The sequence below is a fragment of the Microtus oregoni genome, unplaced genomic scaffold (genome assembly GCF_018167655.1).
Source record: "Microtus oregoni isolate MIOR12 unplaced genomic scaffold, Mior012 000046F_ref0000063, whole genome shotgun sequence".
NCBI lineage: Eukaryota > Metazoa > Chordata > Mammalia > Rodentia > Cricetidae > Microtus > Microtus oregoni.
In genome coordinates this window covers 2216910-2241920 of record NW_024543220.1, presented here as the reverse complement: position 1 = coordinate 2241920, position 25011 = coordinate 2216910, and the positions used below count along the sequence as shown (strand labels likewise).

The following is a 25011-nucleotide window of genomic DNA, read 5'->3' as shown; positions in this document are numbered from 1 at the left end:
GCAAAACACAAGAGGCTGTGAATTCCTAAGAGGTTTGTTTGGGCTTTTAGTTCTGAAAGTCCAAGAGAGCGATGCTGGCATCTAGTCATCTTTTGAAGATCCCCTGGCGGAAGAGATGGTGCAGGAAAGAGTAGTGTGGGGGAAGGAGCAGGGCGACTCTATAACATGCTTTAGAGATCACTGACTCAGCGTCTTCAGACACCAAAACTTGTATGAGCGTGACACCTCTTTGACGTAATTCCATCTTAAAGATCCCGCATCTCTCAGTAATACTACGTTGGGGGCCAAGCCTCAGTGCGGGGTTTGACAAGAAGAAACCACAGAATGTAGCAGTTCCCATGTAGATCAGCTGTTTGGAGGTATTGACCTGCGCTCGGTCTTGAGTGGGGGAGATGGAGCAGAAGGGAAGATTCCTCACTTCTGTTGTCCCCACCCTTCCAGTGTACTGCTGCTGTTGTCTGGCCAATGTCTCACTGCCTGGCATTGGAGGCACCATCCCTGAGTCGAAGCCTTTCTTCTATGTGAATGTGGCTGACATTGAGAGCCTGGAAGTAGAGGTGTCCTATGTAGCCTGTGAGTATGGGGCCCTCCCCTCCCCTCCCCTCCCTGTGTCCAAACCCTTTCTTCTCAGAAGTAGGCTCTAGGACTCTTGGCTCTGTAGTCAGATTGGGGCGGCTTTCTCTGTGCCCCCTTGGGGCTACCTCATTAATCCTGGGCTCCACAGGCACCACAGAGAAGATATTTGAGGAAAAGAGGGAGCTGTACGACGTCTATGTGGATAACCAGAATGTAAAGACACACCACGACCACCTGCAGCCCCTGCTGAAGATCAACAGCGCCGACAGGGAGAAGTATCGTCGGCTCAATGAGCAGAGGTGAGACAGCTGTCCGCCATATACATGCCGTGTGTGCTAGTCAGTGCAGCCCAGGCCAGCGCTGTGCTAAAAGGGCCACAGGTTTGCAGGGCAGTCAGGAGCACCATTCTGTTCAGGATGGCTCTGTGAAATCTGTGCAAAGCCTACGCCGCCACCCCTTTCCTTGAGCATTTCTAAAGGGGGGGATGGGGAGCAGGGGGTAGAAATCAAGGGGTGCTTTAGGAAGCTGACATGCTACCCTCGCTGCAAGGTAGCAGACACTCATGTGTGGTTTCTGGTGGGCTTGAGACTCTGAGATCCCATGAAGGAGCAGTAACAACACCAGCTTTTAGAAACACCCCGGAAGACCTTGTTTAGATTTGCCCATGTATGTTTGGAATAGCCGTTCATCTGCATGGTATGGTTCCATTAGGAAACTTGTCTATGCACACCGTCCCACGTAACTTTCAATTCTGTTTATCCTAGGAGAGAAAGGGTTAGCATATATTATCCCCATCCAGTGGACAATCAGGCAAGACAGTCACCTGACTAAGGGGGTTCCAGTGGCAAAACGGGCCACAGATCCTGGGTTTGAGTCCAGGCTTAGCTCATTCTCTTCCTAGTCTCTGGCCTGGCGCGAACTCTGCCTGGTGCTGTTTCTTGGGAGATAGGGACATTGTTAATGTTGGATTGCTGCCCATCACGTAATTGGGTGCAGCAGCCACTAGAGCCTGATAGTGCTCTCCCCTCTAACAGACAGATGCTGCTGTACTCCCAGGAAGTTGAAGGAGACTACAACCCTTGTGAAGAAGACCTCTTTGTGCTGTGAGTTGGCCTGGGCAGGAGCTGTGGGTCTCTGGGAATCCTTTCAGTACTAACTTCTATGGACAGACAACTTGGTTTGAGCCCATGCAACCCACTACAGTTTCAGATGTCCTTTATTCTCAGAGCTCTCAGGGCTGGGTCCTTAGTGGTAGCCAGAGTCCTGCACACCTATCAGGGTGAACCCAGAGTTGCCGAAGAGATAGGGACAGGTCCTAGAGAACGGGGACCCTGAGCATGCATCTGATTGACATTTGCATCCAGGATGTCACCACATAGCTGTCATCTCTCCGCCCTCTCATTTGTTGACCTTCTGGAAAGACCAGTTCCTTGTACTGAGTGTTACGAGGTCAGCTGGAAATTCTACCCTTGAATCGAGGGTAACCTTTCCTCTCCAGATCTGGTAGACATTGGAAGGGCTGGCTTTCAAAGAGCCCCAGGAAGTCCTGTTTCAGAATCAGAGCAGAATGTGGTTGAAGTAGAAATAAATGCTCTGGAGGGTCCTTAGCTTTGATGAGGGCATCTCCACGGAGCTCTGTCTTGTTTCCGAGTCTACTTCCTAATGCACACGCACTGTCTGGGCAGAGTGTCTTGTCAGGGTGTGACAAGCCATTTTCTTATGTCTGTGGAAAGCCCCTGACTCCAAAGCAGCATGGCTGAATGAACGCCTTTCTAAACACAGCTCGTTTACTCTCCCAGCATGTGTACAGCTGTGACCCTGAAATCCTTTTCTTACTGTATAATGCTCCCGCAGACACCCTCCCAAATGGGGCAAACACCAAAGAGGCGCTATGAGCCTTGCCATCCTCAGTGAGTGCAGCGTGCCTCCCCTTTCCCCTGCTGGCTTCAGAACTGCCCTGTGCCTGCTCGAGCCCCTCTGAGCTCTCCCTGTCTGCGGGCAGCATCAGCGACCTAGGGCTGCAAGGCCAGCGCAGAGTCCTGTGCTCTCTAGCGAGGCTTGTTGGCTACCAGCTGCAGCGGTCCAGGCAGGGCTTTGAACAATGTGCATTTTCAGTCTCTCGCTTGAAGTCTTGGCCTCAGAACTGCATTCCCAGGCTCTGTGTTTTCACTCTTCCCTGAGGGTTACACACAGGGAGAGAAGCTGTTTATGGAGCCTCTCCGGAAGGCCATGCTTAAAACAGGAAAGTTGTAGTCAAGCCGCCATCCCTACAGATTACTCTGTCATATGGTGATTCTTGCCCTATGATTTACTTGCTGACATCATTCACATTCTAATAACCATTTTACATTTACTTCCTCTAAAAATTGTTAGATTTAATTTGGAAGTTTTGCACAGTTCGGGCTCTGTATGTTTTGGTTATATGGTTGACCTTCTGCTGCGTCTTCTCTCCCTTTCCTGTCTTGGAAATGCAGGTTTTTCCTAGAGCAAAACAATCGGATTTTTCAGACTCTGTTGGAGGTGTCCGCCAGTCAAGACAAAACTCTAACAGCAGAGCATGCCCGAGGCATGGGACTGGACCCCCAGGGAGACAGAAGCTTTCTGATGGACCTGCTGGAGGCCTATGGCATCGATGTCATGCTGGTCATTGATAACCCCTGTTGTCCATAGGAGGAGGACCAGGACTTGGTGGTGAGCCGCTCATGTGGGGTGACAGGAGCCTGGCGTGCACCCCAGGCCCTCGGCAGCTTCAGTTTAAGTTAACACAAAGGACTGTTTCGACTCTCCAACCCATGTAATGTGTGCCATTTCCTTTCTCCCCTCCGCCCTGGGGCTGAGGTGAGGCCATCGGGTTTTGTAACCTTTGGTTGGACATTGGAATCTACTGTCTTCCGCTGCTCCTGCTTTGGGTTTAGTCTTAGGAGTTCCGTCAGTCAGAGGGAGAATATGATACCCATGAGTCCTAGTGTGGCCTTAGATGTGCATCTGCCTAAAACCAGAAACTAATCAGATGACCTTTTAGGGTCACCAAGTTCTAGGGGTCGGGTTGTGATGACCTACTTGTCACAGGACAAGTCTGCGTCTTCTGGGTTGATCGGAGTGGGGACCACAGGGAAGGGAAGCAGTGTGTCTGACAGAATGTCAGGGAAAGGTGGAAAAATGGGATGAATCTTTGAAACCCTTTCTAAAGTAAGGTCATGGTAGCTACACAGCATAACACACCCCTAGCCCCTCCTGCATCTGAATCCCCTCCGGATGGCTTGGTGAATTCTGAAGGTTGGAGCTGGCCCCGGAGCTTATATAAGCAAGTTCACTTGACATTTGAGTCTCTTTTGAGGGCTGACTATCTTCTTGGTGTAACAGGTTCAACAGGTAAGGGAAGACATCTCAAGGTTCTCTGAGAGCTCTCTGGAGGGATTGTTTGCTGTCCTGAAGCAGATATTTCTAGTGAATTCAGAAATGTAGCCAGGGTCTGAGCTGGTTGACTCAGTTTGGGATGTGGTGGGAACAGGTCTCTTAACTGGTTTAAAACTTCCACAAACTTATCTTTAGCAGAGAAAACATTCCTTAGCCTAAGTAGCTGGGTCCACAGATCCAACAGATTTGACAGGGAAAATAAAAAGTGCCTCCCCTGCCAGAAGAATAGCTGGAAATCGCAGATGAACAACCAGGCTCGCTTTCTTTGGCTTGGGATAGAACTTGCAGTCAACTTGTTCTTTGGGGCCAGGTCACTCGCGACTGCCAGGTTCCTAGATGAGACACACTGGATGAGAGGCAGGTGTTAACCATACTCAGAAAGCCAGTTCCAATGCTAGTCTCCTTAAAGATTTTGACCGAGTTTGCGTTTTCAGTAATGATTTCTTCTCCTGTGCTCCTACTGCCTGCCTCTGTTACATGTGAACAGCTAGCTAGCCATCCAACATCCATGTCTGTAGCCAAAGAGCAGTCGGGCTGATGTCTGCAGCAGACAGAACTTCAGATCGCGGGGCTGGGCCTCTTATCTCAAGTCTAGGTTCTCGCTTAACTCAAGTATTTTTGCTGTAGTTCCCTGATTAAAAATCCAAGAAGGAAGAGATTTGGGTGTGTGGAGATGCAAATACACACTGATGAGTCAGGGTAACATCTTTTCTGTAAATATATAAATAAGTTTATGCATTGACATAAACTGTTCAGCTAATAGGTTTCTCTCTGCAACGTGGGTTTAGCTGTCATCCCAGTAACGTTTACAAAAAACAGCTGTGCGCAGTGGCTCAATTTTCACCTGTTCCTTCCTGTGGCTGACTTCTCCTCGTGCCCCAGGGCCAACTGAACAGGGACCATCAGATGCTGATGAAACAACACTTCCAGTAATCTCTGAGAGCCTCCAAGTTGGACATAGATATCCAGCTAGAGATAGGAAGAGCCTTTTCTGAGAACCTCCCCAGAGCCTTCTGCTTGCCACCACTGTTCCTGTGCTGATGCAAGCTGATCTAAAGATAGCAAGGGGGAGAAAGGCTGTCCTTTGTGAAGTTGGGCCCTGTGGACCCTTTCTAACTAAGCCCCTGATTTCCTGGTCTCTTTGTACCCCGCCCACCCTTGCAGAGGACAGTGTATAGGTGGCCCAGAGGGATACAACCCCCAGATGATGCCATGTCTTAGGTCATAGGTTCTGGGCTCTGCTGACCCCAGAGCAGGACTTCTTGTTCAACATCTCTTTCAATCCTTTCCTACTCTGCCAGCTTCCTCCTGCAGCCAGAACCTGGCACAGACCTCTGTGTGGCCCAACAGATGTATGTTAGCACCTCTGCAGCCTTTGCCTCCATTATCAGCTTCAGAGTATGCCTTAGAAGTGAATTCCTGTCTGTGTCCCCGTGAGGTCTCACTTCATCAGACTGATCCCCCCAGTGGCGGTGAGCGATGCAGGCCTGCCTCATGTGCTGCAGGTTCCCCATACAGCAAAGACATTTGGGTAGACGGATACAGGACCCCTCTACCATGATGGCACAGAACCTCGCAGCCACAGGATTTTTTTTTTTTTTTGCCACTTTTTGAAATACTTTCTAAAAACCCATCTTGTTTTATTAGGAAGAAAGAAGTGAGTTCATACCCTTCACAACTTTCTAGGTCTGACGGTCAGCAGAGTCAGGCATTTTTTTTTCTTTTAAATTACCACTGGCCTCTAGGAAACAGGGTTAAAAATCAGATGTGGGTCCTGCCACTCTCCTGGTGGCCCCCACCAGATCCCTGCCTAAGCTAACAGAGCCCTTCTGGGGAGCACTAAACCCCATCTGTACCATGCTATGAACCAGAAGCACTTCCTGACTTGAGTTGCTGGGCTACTCAGTCATTCTTAAGTTAGAAGAAATTCCAAGTGGCCACAATCCTCAGAGGGATTGGGATTTTAGAGTTGTGGACATCCATATTAAGTATAACAAAGGCCTCTTAAAGTGGATGTTGTCAATTTCATTAGCAGATGGTAGGAAATAGTTGGCTAGCTGGTGCCTGGCTCAGGACTCTTTCTCCAAAAGGAGTAAAAAATAGCAGAGCTTATCTCCCTAGAGTCTTCAGAGGAAGGCCAGGTCATTGCTTGGTATTAGCTTGGGCTTTAAACATGGAGCCTTCCCTATGCTGGGCGCAGATCCAGGCCAGTGTTGGTGTCCTACCTGGGGCCCATATGGTCCCGCCAGTTAGGAGTACAGTGTGACAGGAGGCGTTGGCCTCCCACACTCCCACCCTCCCTGGCTGTGCCAGAACAGGATAGGAACTCGAGACTGTCGCGTACCTTGCTGAAAACCACAGGAAAAGCACGGGAAGGGTGAGAGAGACACTCGGGAGACAGGAGTGTTAAATGCTTCGTGGGAAGGTTCGCTTACATACTTACCTGACGTTAGTTAGCTAGGAGATAAAAGTAAGTTAACTCATAGCTCGTGGCTATCTTCCTTCTGGTGGTGGCAGGCGGTGAACCTGCTCTGTCTTGAGGCACTGAAAGCATATGGATGCAGTGAGAGAGGAAAATGGGACTTTCAGGGAGACTTGCACAGGGTGGTACCCAGTTAGTCTTCTGGTGGCAAACGCTCGCCTCTAGAGACACGGGCACTCAGGAACTGTCCTTTCCCTTAAACTCACAGCGGAGAGTGGATTGCGGTGCTCTCCCCAGGTTCCGTGCAGTGGTCCTTGTGAGGTAAAGAAGGGATACAGGGTGTGGATGAACAGAATTACAGGATAATGCCGAGCTTCACAGTGTGGAAACGGGCGAGAACCTCTGTAGGAAGACCCAGCAGGCCCCCCAGGGCTGCCATCTCCCCACCAGACTTGCAGGCATGTAGGCTATGATTCGAAGAGCTGTCAGCCCTCCTATCTCTCACCCACGGCTCACAGTTCTACCCCATGGTGAGGATCCTGGGGGCCTGTGGGCTTTACCTCAGCAGACCTAGTCTCATCCCTTCTCATCTCATGAAAATCCTTTCTGATTCAGGTAAGGGAAGGGGAGAGGCTGGGGGCTCCTTATACCCAGCGCGTGGGTTTTGACTCTTCCACTTAATTGCTAGCATACCTCTGCTCCCAGAAGCGACTGGAGTACTGAGTGTTGTAGGAAAAAGACTGTGAATTAAGGTAATGTTTTCCCTATGAGAAACACAAGTTTATTTTTATATCAGTGTTACTGAGTACTAAAGTGTTGCAATGGAAAGGAATTGCAAAGTCATAATCTAAGAAGGAATAGGCAGCTTTGTAATTGGACAGCTGCCGAGGCCCTTAGTGTCATTGTCCATGACAGTGTACTGAAGCTGAGCACAGACTGTGAGAACTTCTTCAGTGGCACTAGTTGGCCTGGGAAGGATGAGATGGCCACCACCTTTGGCTGAAGCTCCAGGACAGAAGGGATAAATGCAGTCCTTCGGTGACTGCTTCCTCCTGGTCAAGGGAGACGGTGGGAATGGGGGTGGTTTCTAGCTGGCACTTTAATTCACTGAAGCGACTGCAAGTTGGGTGATGATGCTATAAATTTAGAAAAGGAATAGGAAGTTTCTAGTGCTATATAGAGAAATGAAGATGGGATAAAGAAAGCTCTGCTTTCATCTTGTTAGAACTTATTCTAGAACCATGTTGACTTAAAAGTCTTTACAGCAGAGGATTTATTTACTTTTGCAGCAGGTTCCTGCTCAGTCTCACAGTGAGTTTATTTTGGTTCCGATGATACTGGGGCTTATGGGGGCAGAATAGGGTTTTATAAATTGTGTATAGATGGAACTTCAAAGTGAAATACCCAGCAAATATATTTAATTGAAATTGTATCTGGGTAAATTAAATAAAGATATATAAAAGTTAGGAAAACTAACATCAGCCATCAGCAATGGGGCATTCTGGCTGGGCTCCTGAACTGCCAGCATGGGTGGCTTCTAGGATTTGGGGTGGAGGTAAACAAAACAAGTTCTTTATTTGTCCAGAACTTGCTGGCTAAATTTTTATATAAGTCTGGAATATAATCCTTTCCTGAAGAAATAGTTGTCACCAAGGAAATCTGTTTTCCAATTTTTTTTCTTTTTAAAACATTAACTGTCCCTGTTGCCTTAAATGTAAAAGCCTACTTTGAGTAATAACCCCAGCCTAAGAGTTATAGCAATAAGAGAATCCAAATCTATTTTTGTTTCAAGTCTTTACCTCTATGACAAAGTCAGAAAGATAATTGGTAAGTTTTGCTCTGGGTATTACTGCAGACCAATGTATCCTTTCTCTGTGTCTTCAATTGTGTGTTATTTACAGACCTGGAGAGAGCTGGGCTTAACCCTGAGGCTAAGTGCAAATGTTTCTTGAATTGATTCTTTCTGTGGTACAAGTAACACCTGTGTATATCTGTATATATCTGAAGCAAGTTATGTGCAGAGGTTGATAATAACTATATTTACAAAAACCCCCAAATTTTTACAATTAAAGTCCACATTTTAACATGAGCCTGTGTGCTGTGATCTCTAGCAAGGTGTCTTGGTAGGAAGGATGATGGCCCCAGCTGTGAGCAGAGCCCGAAGGCTGATGCTGCTTTTACCTAGAGATGAGGACACACTCTGGGGAGCGGCAGCCAGTCCTTTGAGAGACTGTGGTTGGATAAACATCTCCAGGTAATGGAAACTAAAGTCAGAGAACCAGGACTGTGTATCTTTAATCCCCACAGGAAACTTCTAGACTCTAGAGAAGCTATTTTGTGTCAGAAATATCTTCTGAGAGTTTTATGTGGCATTATATAGATATATGTGCACATGCTTATCTGTACTCTAAAACTTTTATTTCAGCTTTGCCTTTGGGGGAGTGATTTTAAACCAGTATAGAGTGAATGGCAACACTGACTGATGGCAAGGCTAGGTTTCTATTTTCTAAGTGGGATGGCATATCTAAGAGTGTGCCTTATAAGAACTAACATTCTTACAGTTGTTTTTATAATAATGTTCTTATAATGCCAGTTGCTTGTATAAAGGCCAGAGGTGACCCCCATGATCCCCTTGGCAAAGCTGAGCATCTGTATACTTGTTAAATGTGGGTATTTTATGGATGTCCAAAGAAAAGTAGATAATGAAACCCAAGTCCTTAAAGGAAACTAGGGAGTAGCCACCCCCCATCCCCCGCCAGACAGGGTTTCTCTGTGTAGTCCGGCTGTCCTAGAACTCACTCTGTAGACCAGGCTGGCCTTGAACTCAAGAGATCTGCCTACCTCTGCCCTAAGTGCTGGGGTTAAAGGTGTGTGCCACCACCGCCAGGCATGTGAGTAAAATTCTTAATGTGGGTCCAGTATCTTTTCCTAACCACGTGGCACTTACGGTTAGACTCTGCAGCTACACGGTGTTCTAAGAACGAACACTGGATTCCATACTAGTCCTTCATGCCGTTACAGAAGCACAGATTCTTTTATCTCCTTACAACAGAGCAGCTCTTATCATCCACAGCTGGCTTGGGGTGAGTGATTCATGCTCATCTTCAGACTCACCTGTTGCTGATAAAGCAGAACATTTGCCTCCACCATAAACATACGGAAATAAACAGACAAACCTTATTTTTGTATTCTTCAATTGAGGGCTTTCTTGTAGGTGCTGTCTGTCTGATCCATTCATGCACTGATTTTACTGGAATGGGACATGTGGATGGGTATAACACTGTCTTTAAATTTTATCTTCCTCAAGTTCCTGTTGCTATGGCTGTCACTTTCCCTTTCAAGACAACAAGGGCTCAAGCCAACTTCAGACAGAGTAGGCCTTCTAAAGTTCAAGGTCTTCTGGGTATGAGCAAAGGAAATGCCCATGCTAGAATTAAAAGTAAATGGTACTGGGGCTGGAGAGATGGCTCAGTAATTAGGACCCAGGTTCAATTCCCAGCACCGACATGACAGCTGACAATTGTAACTTCAAGATCCGACACCCTCACACAGATATACATGCTGTCAAAAGACCAATGCACATAAAAAAAATAAATAAATAAAAAGATGTTTTTAAAAAAAGTTGATGGTACTAATGATCTGGCAGGAATCCATTATGGAAGTCAAGTGCTTTTAGTTCTCAGCTTGCAACAGACTAGAGAAAGATCTAATCAGATTGTTAGTTAAAAGATCATTATTAATATTCATGCAGTAGTATGCTTTTTCCTACTAATTTCAAAGCAATTAAAAATGATGTTATAATTCTTACATCTATTTTGTGGGCTCATGAGTAATAAAAATAAAAAAGGAATATAACTGATACAGAATATCCTTGTCTCACCAGAAATAATATTTATGTATCGTATAAATGAACTAGTTAGGAGCAACAACATTCTAATAATATAATTTTTAATTACCAAAAATTCATTACTGCTTTAAATAACTATTTCTAATAATATGGAACAATAATTGTTAAAACAGTTGTTCTGTAATGAATTAGCACTTAAGCTACTTTTGCTGATAGACAGTGGTATAGAGATGTACCCAAGGGAGAGAAAAAAATAATTTAAAAATTTCATATAAAAAGAGTTCACTAGTTTATTTACATAAATAAATGAGGGGTGCATTTAAATTACACTGGATATGTTTAAAAGAATGATGCAACACTTTATTTGTAAACAACGGTATTTACACAACACTAGAAAGTACACTGACAAGTCTTTAGCTTCCCATGAAAAATGATAGATGTCAACATGAATACGTGATTTTTTTAAAAAAAAATAATACATTTGGGAAAAGCAGGAGTTTTGAAGTAGTTTTAAAATACATTCTCCAGGTCTGGTTGGTTCAGCTGTGAAGCAGCCGTTTAAAATGAAGATTCCTGCCAGATTGAGCTACACAGCTTGGGGGTGGGTCCCAGGTCGGTTAGTTTCAACGTGCGCTTCTGTCATACACATGCAAACTAACAATGAAGAAGCGCAAATTTGTCTTTTAATAGCATTTTATAATATGTTAGCCAGGGCTGAAAAGGAAACAACCTCACGTCTGCTTTCCAGATTGAGACCAACCAATTGGAGCACGGAGGAACAGCACCCATGAGAGAGGCACCCAGAGAAGGCAGCTGCTTCCCTTGGATGCCCTAGGATGGTCAGAAAGCGGGAACCGTAGCTTAGTCTCCATAGTCCACTCACCACTGTGGGGCAATCACAAAATTCCAACCCTTTCCAACTCTGCACAGCTGAGCACAAGAACTTCCTTGAACCGGCCTGAGCAAACCACTAAGGAGGAGGGATCGACTACCACAGCACAGGAAAGCAGGACTTAAGGGATGCTGGTCACCAAGTGGGTGAGGGTGACAGGGTATGCTCACTAGGAAGCACTACAAGTCAGGAGAGGAGAGGTCAGGACTACTTGCCATGAAAATTCCCTTGGGATCCTGTGACAACACTCTGGGGAAAGAAGCACACCCATTCCCTTGTGGTCCCACTGGTGGCGTGAAGGGCAGTCCGCCAGCGCCGTGCTGCAGCCGGATCACTGAGATGCACTCTGCAGCATCTGCTCCCTCTTCCGTGGGTCACAGAAGAACTGCAGTTTCCTGGGCAGCAGCGTCACCTCCACAGGCATGGCTTCATACTCCTCGCTGTCGATGCTGAAGGAGCCCTCAGTTCCCTGCAGAGAGGAGGGATTCTAAGTGCACTTCTATGACCTTCATGATGAAGAAGCATCTGCTGAGGTCAGTCAAAACAAAATCTCCCAGTGCTCACTGGTCCTGGAAATACCTCAGTTCTCTCTCCATCCATGAAAAGGGATTTTTCTTTTTAAAACTTCTATCTCAAAAAATAATTTTGTAGCTTGAATAAGGTTAAAATTTTAAAATATTTACCAAAAGACAATAAATTATCAAAGAACTAACATGATACATAAGCAAGGATATCCATTAGGAGAAAAAGTAATGACCATGTAACTGAGGGCCAGGGACTATAATTCTTCTAGGCTAAAAGAAAAAAAGTCAGGTAATTTTCATTTGAGGGACATTGTGTCTCCTGACTCATTTTCATTATTCCCCAGACTTGCTGGGCTCTGGACGTGGATGTGCCAACACTAGTACCATTAGAGACTTGGGGCCGGCCCAGCCGTAACCCAGTTAATGTAGCATTTGCTCCATGCAGTTGCGGCGGCAGCACATGTGACACCTCCCATTGGCCTAGAGTTCAATGCAGTGCAGCAGCACCACGGCCACGGCTCTTCAGAGACCTGCAGTAACCTGTGGGGCAGCAGCAACCACATCAGCTTCAATTCCTGCATCTCCACGTTTGATTCCTACTTCAACAGGTTACTACTCTAAGCATAGCACACAACAGCATACTGTACAGAAAAAGTAAAACCCACTGCTTACCAGCTAGAAAATTCCTAGACAATAATATGATTATAAATGTCTTTTGCATTATTGGCATGAAGAAGCAAAGGGCAGGGGACGTAAGAATCACTTTGAGGGAGGAGCCTGGCTTAGAGACTCGAAGTCCTCAGAGGCCTGATCCATATCAGTAACTTAAAGCCGTTCTCCCTTACCTAGGAACTGATAATGAGTTTGCCAAACAGAAGGTGCCTAAATGGAGGTCAGGTAATACGGAAGAAGGAGGAAGAAATGGAGGGACAGACAGACCAACCCAAAAGAATGGTTCCCCCCCCCCCCGTACCTCAGGTGGTTGCCCCCCCACCCCCACCCCCTTACCTCAGGAAGGAGGAGAGTGCAGTGGCTGGCCTGGAGACACTCAGTACCAGCTGCACGCAGGTCGGGGTCTCTCATCTTCTTACTTCTGTTAGTGGAAGAAAAAGTGAGGTTAGAATCCTTGATGGCAGTTGCATTAGGCTGCAGAAAGCCCAGTTCTCCCTTATGAGGGCAAGGAAACCACTGAAGACCAAGGCTCAGTGACTAATTCCCTAGGATTCTGGCCCAGTGTTGTAATAGGTTCCAGGCCAGTAGACTGACTACTGACGTTCTTGCTGCAGGGAGCGTCATAAAGCTGAGGCCAAGTTTCTCTCAATTGTTCTACATCTATCTAATTCTTAAACTGTTAACCTCACATTTCAAAATTAGGATATAATTAAATCCTCTGAGAAAAGCACCACACTTCTGTGACCTTTATTAAAGACAAAGTAGTCTTATTCTAGCTTGCGGTAGATACCTCTTTAATCTTGAAAGTCCCAGATAGTTTCTGATAAATCTCCATATGTAACAGCCTGCTTTGCACATATACCTTTATTAGCTGGCCTTGGAATAAAGCAGTCGGGCACAAATACACCTGACCTCAGTGCATATGTACCCCATTTCGCTAGTTATAACAAATACAAAAAGAGGGGAAAGGAAAGAGGCAGGAGTTTACGGCCAGCCTGAGCTACTTGGGGAGTTAAAGGCAAGCTTGGGTCTAAGAGACCCTGTCTCAAAAAAAAAAAAAAAAAAGGTAAAAAGTCTATTATCTATCTTTATTTGGAAACAATTCTTTCCTGTGGGGTTGTCATCAGCATTTCCCCACGTTCCTTTAAGATATTCAGGACACATGGATTGCACACATTCACACATTTACTTCCCTTAGGAACCAAAAGGAAACTTGCTGATAAGAATGCTGACTACAGCGCCATCTAACTGAGGGATACAGGGGAAGTTTTGTTTGGCTGTCAATTTTATAAAGGAGATTTGAATATGGCTGCCACCACTAGCCACAATCACTCAAGATACAGTGTGATCTGTGCACACTGTAGAGGGACAGCCTTTTCCTTCTTCCTTTACTATACACCGAGAATAATCAAAGGCTGCAAGGAGCCATTAGAATCTGAAGAATTTGTATCAAAGGCAAGAACAACACAGATTAATGAAAGCCATTCTGCTGCCCACGCTGGAATCGATAATGACGCAGCCATGGAGACGCAGCTGCAACAGCAGCAAGGTCCAATCCCTAAGTGGGCACGAGAGGGAGCACCAGGACAATGCAAAGGCAGCTGAGCAGATTACTGGTTGGCATGGGAACACACAGCTCCACAGATACTTGGGAGATGTCTGGAGGGTTACAGAATTCTTAGCCAATGAAGTTCCAGCTGAGGCAGGACTTAACAAATCAGGCAGGAGTCTGAGGAGTCTACTGGATTACTAAAGGGAAACCTGGGAAACGTCCAGGTACGCAGTGTCCTTTCAAGTTTGTCCTTGATGTTCTGGGAACAGGGAGACGGGGAATGCATGCACAATAAGAGATACTGGGGAGTGAGGCTCACTGTCAAAAGCCTCCTGGAGACTGACAAGCAGTCCTGAGACAGTAGACATGATTTCCTTCTGTTTTACAGATGGCAAAGTACTCAGACAAGTAGATGACCCTAGAGTTCCAAGGCCAGGGAGGAGCCACTCAAGCTCCTGCACTGAACCTCGAGTCCTTGACTATGCCAGAAACATGGAATTCTTTCATTTCAGTTGAAAGGCAGACTGTTCCATTCTCATTTCCCAAAATGAGCAGAGGAGGCAAAAGCATTCAGGCACCAGAAATGCCAGCCCCATTCTAAAAAAGAAGAGTTCCCAGACAGGCAGACAGACAGACAAGGCCTTTGCCGGGTCTCCATCTGAAGTAGACAGCCCACTCCGAACAGAAAGGGTTGACAACACAAGTTATTTCATGAACCTCCATTTCCCACAGGGCAGACACTTACCCTATGGTTATGAAATCTCCTTTGCTGACAGTATCAGGCTCGATGCAAATGTTCATAAAGTCTTCTTTGCTCTAGAAAGATCAAGAATATGAACGTTAAGACATGGAAATTGGGCTAATGCAGCTCTCACCCACAGGAGTCTGTATTTAAAATGTAAACATGATAAGCAATCTGTTGACAGGTTTCTCTGCCTGGTTCCACAGCTATTCAGTCCCAATAAAACACACAGAGGCCTATGTTAATTATAAACTGGCTAGCCTATTAGCTCAGCCTTCTTATTAACTAATTCTTACATCTTAGAGTAACCCATAATTCTTGTCTGTGTTAGCCAAATGGCTTGGTACCTTTAACAGTGAGGCCTTCTCATCATGCTTGCTCTGTGTCAGGGTGGTGACTGCAGACTGAGCTTTCCTCTTCACACAATTCTCCTGTTCTCACTGCCCCACCTCTACTTCCTGCGTGACTACTGGCCAATCAGCAATTTATTAAAAATAATGTTTTATTAAAAATAATACAAGTGGCAAGATAAAAGACCATTGTCCACAGCAAGCAACCCTTTCTATTTCCCAATAATCACTGTAAAGCTTTGTGTTTCTATCCATACAAAACCCTGAAAGATTAATCTGTAGGGAAGCACTGTGGCAAGAGGCACGATTACTGTGCCCCTCCTCATTTTGCTCCTAGTTATTAACTAAGAACATTAGCCCAGCTTTGTGAAACAACCCAGCACATCTGTGTGGCTTTCTTGGAGTTCAAAACACATAGGCCCAGGAGAAATACACAAGCCTCTGATCCCTTGCCAGAGCATCACAGGTACCACCAAAGCACAGCTGAATCTACTAGGAATCACACGATGCTCTGACCTAATGACTGCTCAGAGTTCTCATTTCACTCTGCTACCTGCCGAGTGCCAGCGAATTTCAGCAATCCCTGAAATGTTTGGTTTACATCACTAACAAAAAAACACAAGGAGTTTAACCCACAAAGAACTTACATTTCACAGTAGAGAGTGCAGGGAGTAGAACAATAAGTATATTTCAGAATACAGTAGAAAACAGTTATACTAGAAGTACATCAGAATATATTACAAAATGTCATAAATAGACGAGCCTCAGATGACATTGGTTGTAGTAACTTTTAAAGTATTTATTTACTTTATGTATTTTGTTTGCATGTATGCCCATATACTACATGTGTTCAAGATGTCCATGGAGGTCAGAAGAAGGTATCGGATCCCTTGGAACTAGAATAAACTGGTTGTGAGCCACTGTGTGGGTGCTGGGATTTGAACCTGAGTCCTCTGAAGACCTGGGTCTTCTGGAAGAGTAGAAATATCTTCTACTGCGGAGCCATCTCTCCAGCCCCAGTGAGCAATACTTTAAAGAGAGCAGGAGCCCAGGAGGTGAGCAAGAAGAAATATCTTCATCTACAACAACAGTCTTCAAACAGCAGGTGCCCAGGGGGGCTAGACGACATCAGGATCCTGTTTGTATTTGCTGGTTTAAAGTTAATTATTGTACAGAGACTCAGACTCTGCTATCATTCTCAGAGTTCCTTGCTCAGGGCCTGCTGTGAAGCTCAAGAATTTTTATTTCAAACCATATCCAGGAATCTGATGTTGCCGATCTAAAGGCCATATATTGGAAACCATTATTCTGTGAACAAGCCATCCACACAAAGGGAGTGCCCGGCAGAGGCCTTCAGGTGGCGGAATCCCTGAAATGTACAGAGAATGGCATAGAAATCCACGTGTCTGAAAGAGACTGAGTGGCAGGGCCAAGAGAAGCAGATGAAGATGGGGAAGAAAGCATCTTGTTGGCAGGGCTCTGCAGACCACTATAAGGAATGTGTTTTTTAGGTTGGGTGAAATGGAGAGCCGTGCAGGGCTCCAAGGAGGTAATGTTATGGCTTTTGTAACAGGGCCACTCTGCCCACTGTGCTCTACCTGCAGAGGCAGGTGAGAGCCAGGGAGGAACATGACAGAGAAATGAGAGGGAGGAGCAAATGTTCAGCAGATGCCAGGATAATGATATGGGTGGATGATGGGACATGGCATTGGGAGCTGCCCGGGAGCAGGAGGAAAATGATCCAGTTGCCAGGTCTAATTAATTCACAGGGGATAAGGGGAAAAAACAGCATATTTAAATTTGTTGGCACAGGCATGTTCATTTGTTTCCTGGCTGCGGAGACATGAAATAATCACTCAGAAACTATATTATTTGCAATACTGTTTGGCCAATAGCTTAGGTGTCTTTCTAGCTAGTTCTTTTATCTTAGATTAACCCCTTTCTATTCTGTGTATCACCATGTGGCTGTGGCTTACAGGACAAAGTTCCATCGGTTATGTGGCATCCCCCTGACTCTGCCTACTCTCTCTATATATCTTTTCCAGCCTTGCCAAATTCTGTTAAGCCATTGGCTGAAAGCAGCTTCTTTATTCATTAGCCAATAAAAGTAACACATATACAGAGGGACTTCCCACATCATAAACTTGCAGCAGGAGAGCACAGCCATCCTCCAGTTAGAACGGACACCAGCATGTGTTTTCTGGTAACAGCCAGAGAGAGTTATCACAAGTCTCTATGACTGCACTAGGTTCTGCAGTATAAAACAGCCATGCAGTACTTAATAATATGTTAGTGTGTTCGCATTCCAACAGAATCCACAGAAACTTGAATCTGTGTGACTCCATTGGTGAAAATGTAGCGACCCCTCGCTTGAAGGCGGCTGGTGGGGTGGGCCTGTGGTTAGCCTCCAGTGACAGCTACTCTGCGGCTTTGTTCGAGGCAGTGATGTGGCCTGGAAGTGGTGCCTTCTGTTAGTCTCCAGATTTTACTAGAGGAAATGTCAGCCTGGACTCAAGACTACTTTTGTCCCATTACTGAGGAAAAGCCTTTGAAAGCATCAATACCCCAGAACTGACAACTATGTTCACGTTTACCTGATCTTGTTATGTGCCTGAATCTCCTAGGACTGGGCCGGGTTCCTGGGAGGAGTTCTTTACCTCAGGTGGCTTCTCATATACATACCTCAGTGAACATGCAGACAAAGGCTACAGACATCTGTGGATCCCTGGCTCACCCCTCAAGGATGTTTTCTTTTACTTTGCCCTGCATTCTCATTGCCCTGAGGCCCTAAATTCTCAAAGAAGACTTCTCTGAGGAGACCTTGGGTCCCTGATGAGCCCCATCTCCATTCAGCGGCCTCTGTCAAGCGGGGGCCTGGGAGAGACATCAGGCACAGCTCAGCCAAAGGCCTCCTTTCCGGGATCCCTGCCCTACGCTGTTTGTTTCTGGCCAGTTCTGCCAACAGTCATTTCATTGATTTTTCTTCAGTGTTTAAGCTGCAAAGGTAAAGCTATTGCTTGTTCTATATCTTGGCCATCTCCATCTCTCATATCCATTCAAAAATCAACTCAAATTGGCAGGTTGAATGAGAATCTTATTGTCTCTTAGAATTTAATGTCTAAGATATTTAAAGTTAATAAAACTCTTAACAAACCTCCCAAGATTTCTTTATTAGAAACTTCCTTATCTAATAAAAGATATCCAAAAAATTTATACCAAATTCAATAACAATGCAATAGCTCCCATAGGGCAACGGCTCCCTGAAGCACTACTCCTGTGCAGCACGGAAGGCCCCACAGGAAGTAAGGAAAGACAAGGGTGGTAAAGATGAAGTCTTTAAAAGGGAGAAACAAAACTGGCTCTGTTTGTGTTGATATAGCAAATCTAAAAGAACCCATAGGCTACATCATAAGAATTAGGATGCTGATTCAATATAAACACAATCAGACAAAAATCAATTACATGTCTGTTTCTTTAGTCAGAGAATGATGTTTTAAGAGCTATAATGATAATCGTATCAAAAGTAAGATAACCAGGAGTGTATTCAGTAACAGGCAAATACTAAAGACAAAACCATAAAACTCCATTGAGAGAAATTGAAGACATCAGTAAGTGAAGAGATACATCACATTGATATCCCAGAAGGGTCAATACTATAGAAATGCCATTTCTCCTCAAATTGATCTATAAGTACAAGACAACCTTATGAAACTTTTATGAGGAACCTAGTAAACACTCTAAAATATTTACAGAAATCATGGAGCTGAAGAGATGGCTCAGGAGATAAGAGTGCTTAGCAGCTGCTCTTCCAGAGGGGCTGAGTTCAGTTCCCAGCACCCACACTGGGTGGCTCAACCACCTGCGCAGCTCTGGGGGAAAAGATGGGCGGCACTCGAATAAACTGGCCCGAACAACTGGCTACTGAAATGAGTAAATAAAATTGGAGCCCTGTCTTCATCAGTCACCTCCACAATGCATCAGTCACCTCCACAATGCATCAGTCACCTCCACAATGCATCAGTCACCTCCACAATGCATCAGTCACCTCCACAATGCATCAGTTACCTCCGCAATGCATCAGTCACCTCCACAATGCATCAGTCACCTCCACAAAGCTCACTTTCACGTGGCAGCTTTTCTCTTTTAAATAAAAAGGGACCAACCACCTCATGAAAATCATTTTAAGTTGATTTTCACTCAGCCATATATGATTAGTATTTTGCCACATTAGTAAATACAAAGATCACATATTACTTTAAGTAAAAGCATAATATTCATTTAATCAACCTATTGAATGTCTTGCTGTTAAAGAATAAACATGCTTTATTAAGAGACATTAAATTTCTGACATTCTACACTCCTAAAGCTGTTTTCATACTTGGAGATAATATTTTAATGATAAACATTTCAAGCTATTACATCAGCTACAGTATCTGAATATCTACTGTATTTGCAAAGCGGTGGGGGAACGAAAAGAAGAGTGTGCTCCACTAGTGACAGCACAGTGTCGCAGACCTTTGTAATGAGCACAAGGAGAAGAGCAGTCAGCGTCCTGGCTGTGGCTCACCTAGAGCTGCAATCACAGCTCAGTTCAATGCATCACAGAGATTCACTCATCAGAGAACAACGGCAAAGGAGGACAAGCAATATCCTGGGAATACACTGTCACCAAAGACTAAGAATAAAGAAAATGTGTAATAGAGATTTTATCTTCTTTTCAAAAATCCCCTGAACAAAGGACTTTTCAACCTCTCGGTTCACGGTAGTTTCAGAATTCTGTCTAAGTACACTAAGAATTTAAGTGTTCACGCCCACAGCTAAACAGCTATACTTGCCAGGACAAGGGGTATGCATGGGTTCTAGACTCTTTATAGACACTACCAAAAATAGTGTTACAACTTACAGTCTCCTGAAGGCTAGGAGAGAGGTCTGTGCCCATGCACATCACCCTGAGTGTTACTGTGCTGTGTAACACATGGCAATCCAGAAGTTACTATTTCAGGTTCTGCTTCTTTGGAATTGATTTTTTTTTAACTCCAGTATAAAATGCAGTTAACTATTTGCACATAGACTCATGTGGTATAGTCTGAGGGTAACATAACTAATTTATGTAAGATTCTGTGAACAATGACTCACTCCCATGTAATAATATCAGCAAATATGAGTTCTGTTTCCTCAAAATTTCCCTTTGTGCATTTTCTATTTTTAGCCCTTGGGCCATTGTTTAATATTGTCTCTGTTCACTTCTTAGTGATTTATTTGAGGAGTTTATGATAAGGAGACCTAATAAATGCTGGTCTGTCATACTCAAATATTCTCCCTAATTGTCACTCCGAAGTTATTCTTTTTTAAATAAGTAGATTAATTCATCAATATAAAATTTTCCCTAGGTGTCATGCTTAGAAAAACTTTTGTACTTTCCAAGTTTATGCTGATAATCATTTAAACTTAACTCAATACTTACCAACACCAGCCAAAACAATTTTCTACAGCAATGGACGTGTTCATGTCTGTACATTTAGTATGGCGATAAGCTACATATGGCTATTGAACATGATATATGTCTACCATGACTAAGGAACTGCATTTTAACCTTTATTTTAATCCCATATACTTTACTGCCACATAAGGTTAATAACTACTGCTTCGTACAGTGCATTAAATCATATATGATAGCCTACACATGGCACACTGGCCTGTAATTTTACCATTTAGGAGGCTGAAGCAGGAAGATCACAATTTGAGGCTAGCCTATACCACAGAGCAAGACTCTGTCTCACCAAAACCAAACAAAACCCCCATATGTGTATAGCTATGGATTATGTGTTTCTCCTGGGGAATCTGAGTCTATGCATTTAATATATTCACAAAAAAATAACACATGTTTACTCAAGTGAAAGTTCAACTTTTTTCTAGCTTTACACTTTTAAAGCTTCTGTCCCGAGTCTTCCAAGGTCACGCAAACAAGAGTCAAATACTTGTCCAGAGATCCCTGCGCTCCTGTGCCCCAATGCACTCAGCTACCACTTCTCAATGCTATTGTCTCTAAAGGCACACAACAGCCTCCTTTACTTCATCCTTTCATCTCTGTGTCCACAGAGTAAAACATAAAAATATTGAATTAGTGCACGGAAAGCACCCGTCCTTTTTCCCCAGACGCCAAATTTCTTTTTAAAAAATGAGTGCACTTGCCATCAGTTCAAGTTGGCTGTTTCTGGTTGTGATGGACAGCTCAATCGTGGACAGTTGTACATCTTTCCAGATCTTTGGGCTCACTTCTCGGGAGAAGGCTGTGGGAATCCATCAGACATGGGTCAGTGCTTCTATTGACATTTCACACACACACACCAAGACTGTGCTTGGCTTCCTCAGTCCTTTGTCCAGCTCTGTACTTTACCTTTCCTCTATGAAGGAATACACACTGGCTCTGTAATCTAAAGCACGCTCACTGAAATCAGGCACAGTGTCAGTGACAAAGAGTGCACAGAACCTGCTGTGCCCATTCACAAGGCTTTGACGCCTGCCCTGGAAACACCCAGAAGTCTGAATTCAACTGGAATGGCTGGAATGGCTCCTGCTCCACTTAGGTATCTAGAACTGATTCTTGGTGTCTGCTCCAGGGCATTTTTGAAGCAGAGCAGGGCTAGTAACCCACAGTCACCATGTTGCTCACCATCCTGTGGCTGTGCCCAGAATGAGGCAAGCCTGCGCAATATTCTCCTGTACAGAGAAGGTCGGGGAGGGATCTCTTCAGGCTCACTGGGAGGTCGCTCTGTAGGTTCCGTGTAAGAGATGGAGGCCTGATGAGTCTGAGGCCATTCCTGCCAATGAAGAAGAAATCAGTTTCACCAAATCCAAAAAATTTCTACCTCTGGGGGCTTTGCTTTGGAAAGGTCAGAACTCTAACAAGGTAACCATCTCTTCAATGGGTAGAGTTCTCTCTGCTTTGAAATGTGAAACCTTTAAGCTTCCTTTTCTTCTTAAAACCTTGCCTTAAAAACCATGAACACAATGGCCCATGGTCTCTATTACTTCCCTAACATACAGCAGGGAGACAGCCAGGTGGAACTGACAACTACTGCTAATACTTATCCAAACAATAGAAATCAGTATGAATGAGCAGTGGTCCCATAATAAACTGTGTAGACCAGACTGGCCTCAAACTCACAGAAATCTGCCTGCCTCTGCCTCCCGAGAGCTGGGATTAAAGGTGTGCGCCACCACTACTGGCTGTCTCCATTTCCTTTCCTCTCATTTATTTCTTAGCTTTCTTTGTTATAATCTAACACTACTACTTTGGAGCTTGACAAACCTTTGGCAGCTAACAAGTTCAGAGAACACTCCCTGTTCTTATTTAAACTCCTGCTGTTGCTTCCTAGAAGTTGTACTTTCTCACTCTTGAAATACCTCTTCTATTGGCTGCTATATCGATTCCTTTTTTCGGCTTTTCTCTTAGTACAGTCATTTTCTAAACATTTACAGTCCTTTGTGCCATTCCTGGTCATCTGTTCTTAATGGCACTTTTACCAAACCCATACGTTCAATGGCAGTTACATCCTTAAGACATGGAAACAGATTTCTTTATCCTAGAATCTCTCTGAGGTTCAGACAGATCACAACTGTGTCTATACCCCTTTGTACTACAGATATGCTACCCTCACCACATACAAAATAAAATTTCATCTTCCTCCATGAACTGGGTCTTACCCTAATATCATCAACATTAATGAAAAGCTAAGTTACACAACTCTAGCACCTCAACTAGAAATCTGGATCTAATATTCTTCAGCTTCTCAGCAACCTCAGTCTGCACCGCAGCACTTACTCTCTCCCTATCACTGGATGACCTGGTCAGTCTTCTGTCTGCTGTCTTGGTCTATAGCTACTCATGCCCAACTCCTAGTGCATGCTGACGCCAAACAGGTTTTCCACAATGCAGATCTCTGTGTGATACCTGCCCAAGTCAGCCCTATTCTTCCAGCTCCGTTTGCAGACAATCTACTGCACCAACCTGAATTAATGACCATGGTTTATCACACTGACTTCACACAGTCCAATTCACTATCCCAAATGTCCTTTATCCAGTTCTACATAGTTCCAAATTTAGCATAAATGTCACCTCTCTCAAGAAGGCTTTGTGACCCTCGGTGAAGTTAGGAGGTGCTCCGCTGTTCCTGTCTTACCATCTACACTTCTCTCCTGCCGTCTGTCAGTCCGCTGGTCCACTGCACTTCTCTCTGGCACATGATGACATCCTGAGGCCAGAAAGCCTGTGCAGTGTGTGCTCTGTGTGCCAATCACCTGATGAGTACTGAGCAGGGAGTGTTTATAGATCTAGAATGCCATCATCTGAACAGATGGCTACTGCTTCTCCCTAGGTGTTACCGCTTCTCCAGCAAAGTTAGTCTCCTTAACAACAGTAGTTTTTACTAACCAGTTTGCTTTAGGAGTAGAAAGAGCTTGGCTTTCCTGTTTGATTTTTTAAATTATGTGTGTTTTCTCCAAGTATTTTACTGATGTTCGTTTTAGTTTTGTGTATTTAATTTTTTATTCCAAGTGGAATTTCTTAGAAGGTTAAGAGAACTACATTTTTCAGTGTGTGTGTGTGTGTGTGTGTGTGTGTGTGTGCATACAAATGCCAGATAACTCTAAATATTAACACTGGAGCCTACTTTCTTACACCAATTTTCAGATTAGTGAACCAAATTTTGGTCTGCATGAAGAATGAAGATAGAATATAGTTCATCTATTGTGTGACTTTCCTATTTACTTTTTCATCTATTTGACATAGTTGAGTCTTTTCTATGCCCCCTACTCTCTCATTGGTAATCAAACCGAGGGCGTTATACATGCTAGACAAGAGCTCTGCCACTGTACTATGCTATAACCTCAGACCTTATTACTTTTTAATATATACTTTATAGAGCACAGCCCAGCAGAACTTTGTGATGAGGGAAATGTTCTGTATCAGTACTGTCCAGTATAGTAGGTACCACACTTATTTAACCAACACAGTTTAAAACCTACTGATAATATATAGACTCTAATATAATTAATTTATCCATAATTGACTCCAAATCTTCAGGTCATTACCAGGTACTAATAGATACACATATTAATGATCTAGACATTCTGTTCAAGGTTTGTCTGGCAAGGGTGTGTGAATGAGTAGCAAAGGCAAGTATCCAAGACGAATAAAAAATTTTTTTTTCATGAACAGAATGAGCATGGATGGATGGACGGACAGACAGACAGACATGAGGGGTGCTTGTCTATCAAAACAAGAATGTTTTCTATAAGTATATAAATCAAATGCACACAACATGTGATATGGTTCTATAGCAAGGAATTAATATCTCAAATACACGCATCACAAAGAAACATTGAATTAACATAGGTCAGGTTCTAAATTGTAAATCGCTTTTACCTGTAGAGTGCTGAAGAAGTGGGCTGCTTTGATCTTCAGTGGACCGAGATACCAGTACCTTAGGAGACCAAGATGAAAGTGAGAAGAGTGAGCAGTGTTAGAAATCATCGAGGACAATCAATGCAGCAGGACTGTACCTCTGCTGTGACTGGCTGCTCTTGAGGATTGGCTTGAGGACTGTAGCATAATACAGCCATAATTTAATATAAATTTTAATAGCACACTTAATAATATGCAATTAGATGGTAGAAAGATTCTTGTAGTTAATAAGAAATGTATATCCTAAGTCTCTTTGACCCCTAAATTTACAAATCATTATAATACAGACTTTCACTAATATAATTGATTCAGTATACAGGCAAAAGAGCCACAAGAAGAGAACAATAAAGCCACACACACATATTGTATTATGGATGCCGCTTGACCTAATATGTTATAGGATACAGGACAGAGTCCTGTATTCCATGGCCCCTCCCACATAAAATGTGCACATTCATATACACTAGTATAGCTCATATTACTCACCTTATACAGCTTTAATATTCCAAGTATAAATTCTCAGAGTAAAAATTCATTGCATATTGCTAAGT

The 25011-nt window shown here is 44.1% G+C and overlaps 2 protein-coding genes across 2 annotated transcripts in view; one reads left to right on the top strand and one right to left on the bottom strand.

Annotated features, from left to right (window-relative positions):
* Positions 1-8498, top strand: part of Dennd11 (DENN domain containing 11) — a 34182-nt gene extending 25684 nt beyond the window's left edge. Inside the window, exons 6-9 of the mRNA XM_041634687.1 lie at positions 442-573; positions 725-875; positions 1611-1679; positions 3051-8498. Coding sequence (XP_041490621.1) covers positions 442-573; positions 725-875; positions 1611-1679; positions 3051-3246 — 548 coding nt within the window. The 3' untranslated portion in view covers positions 3247-8498. The remainder of the gene's footprint in view (positions 1-441; positions 574-724; positions 876-1610; positions 1680-3050) is intronic.
* Positions 8499-10600: 2102 nt separating this feature from the next.
* The window catches only part of LOC121435583 (acylglycerol kinase, mitochondrial-like), a 74014-nt gene continuing 59603 nt past the window's right edge, over positions 10601-25011 (bottom strand). The window contains exons 11-16 of the mRNA XM_041635035.1: positions 24422-24479; positions 21668-21815; positions 21187-21284; positions 14648-14718; positions 12687-12771; positions 10601-11623 (exon numbers count right to left, since the gene is read on the bottom strand). Of these exons, the coding sequence (XP_041490969.1) occupies positions 11486-11623; positions 12687-12771; positions 14648-14718; positions 21187-21284; positions 21668-21815; positions 24422-24479 (598 nt within the window). The 3' untranslated portion in view covers positions 10601-11485. The remainder of the gene's footprint in view (positions 11624-12686; positions 12772-14647; positions 14719-21186; positions 21285-21667; positions 21816-24421; positions 24480-25011) is intronic.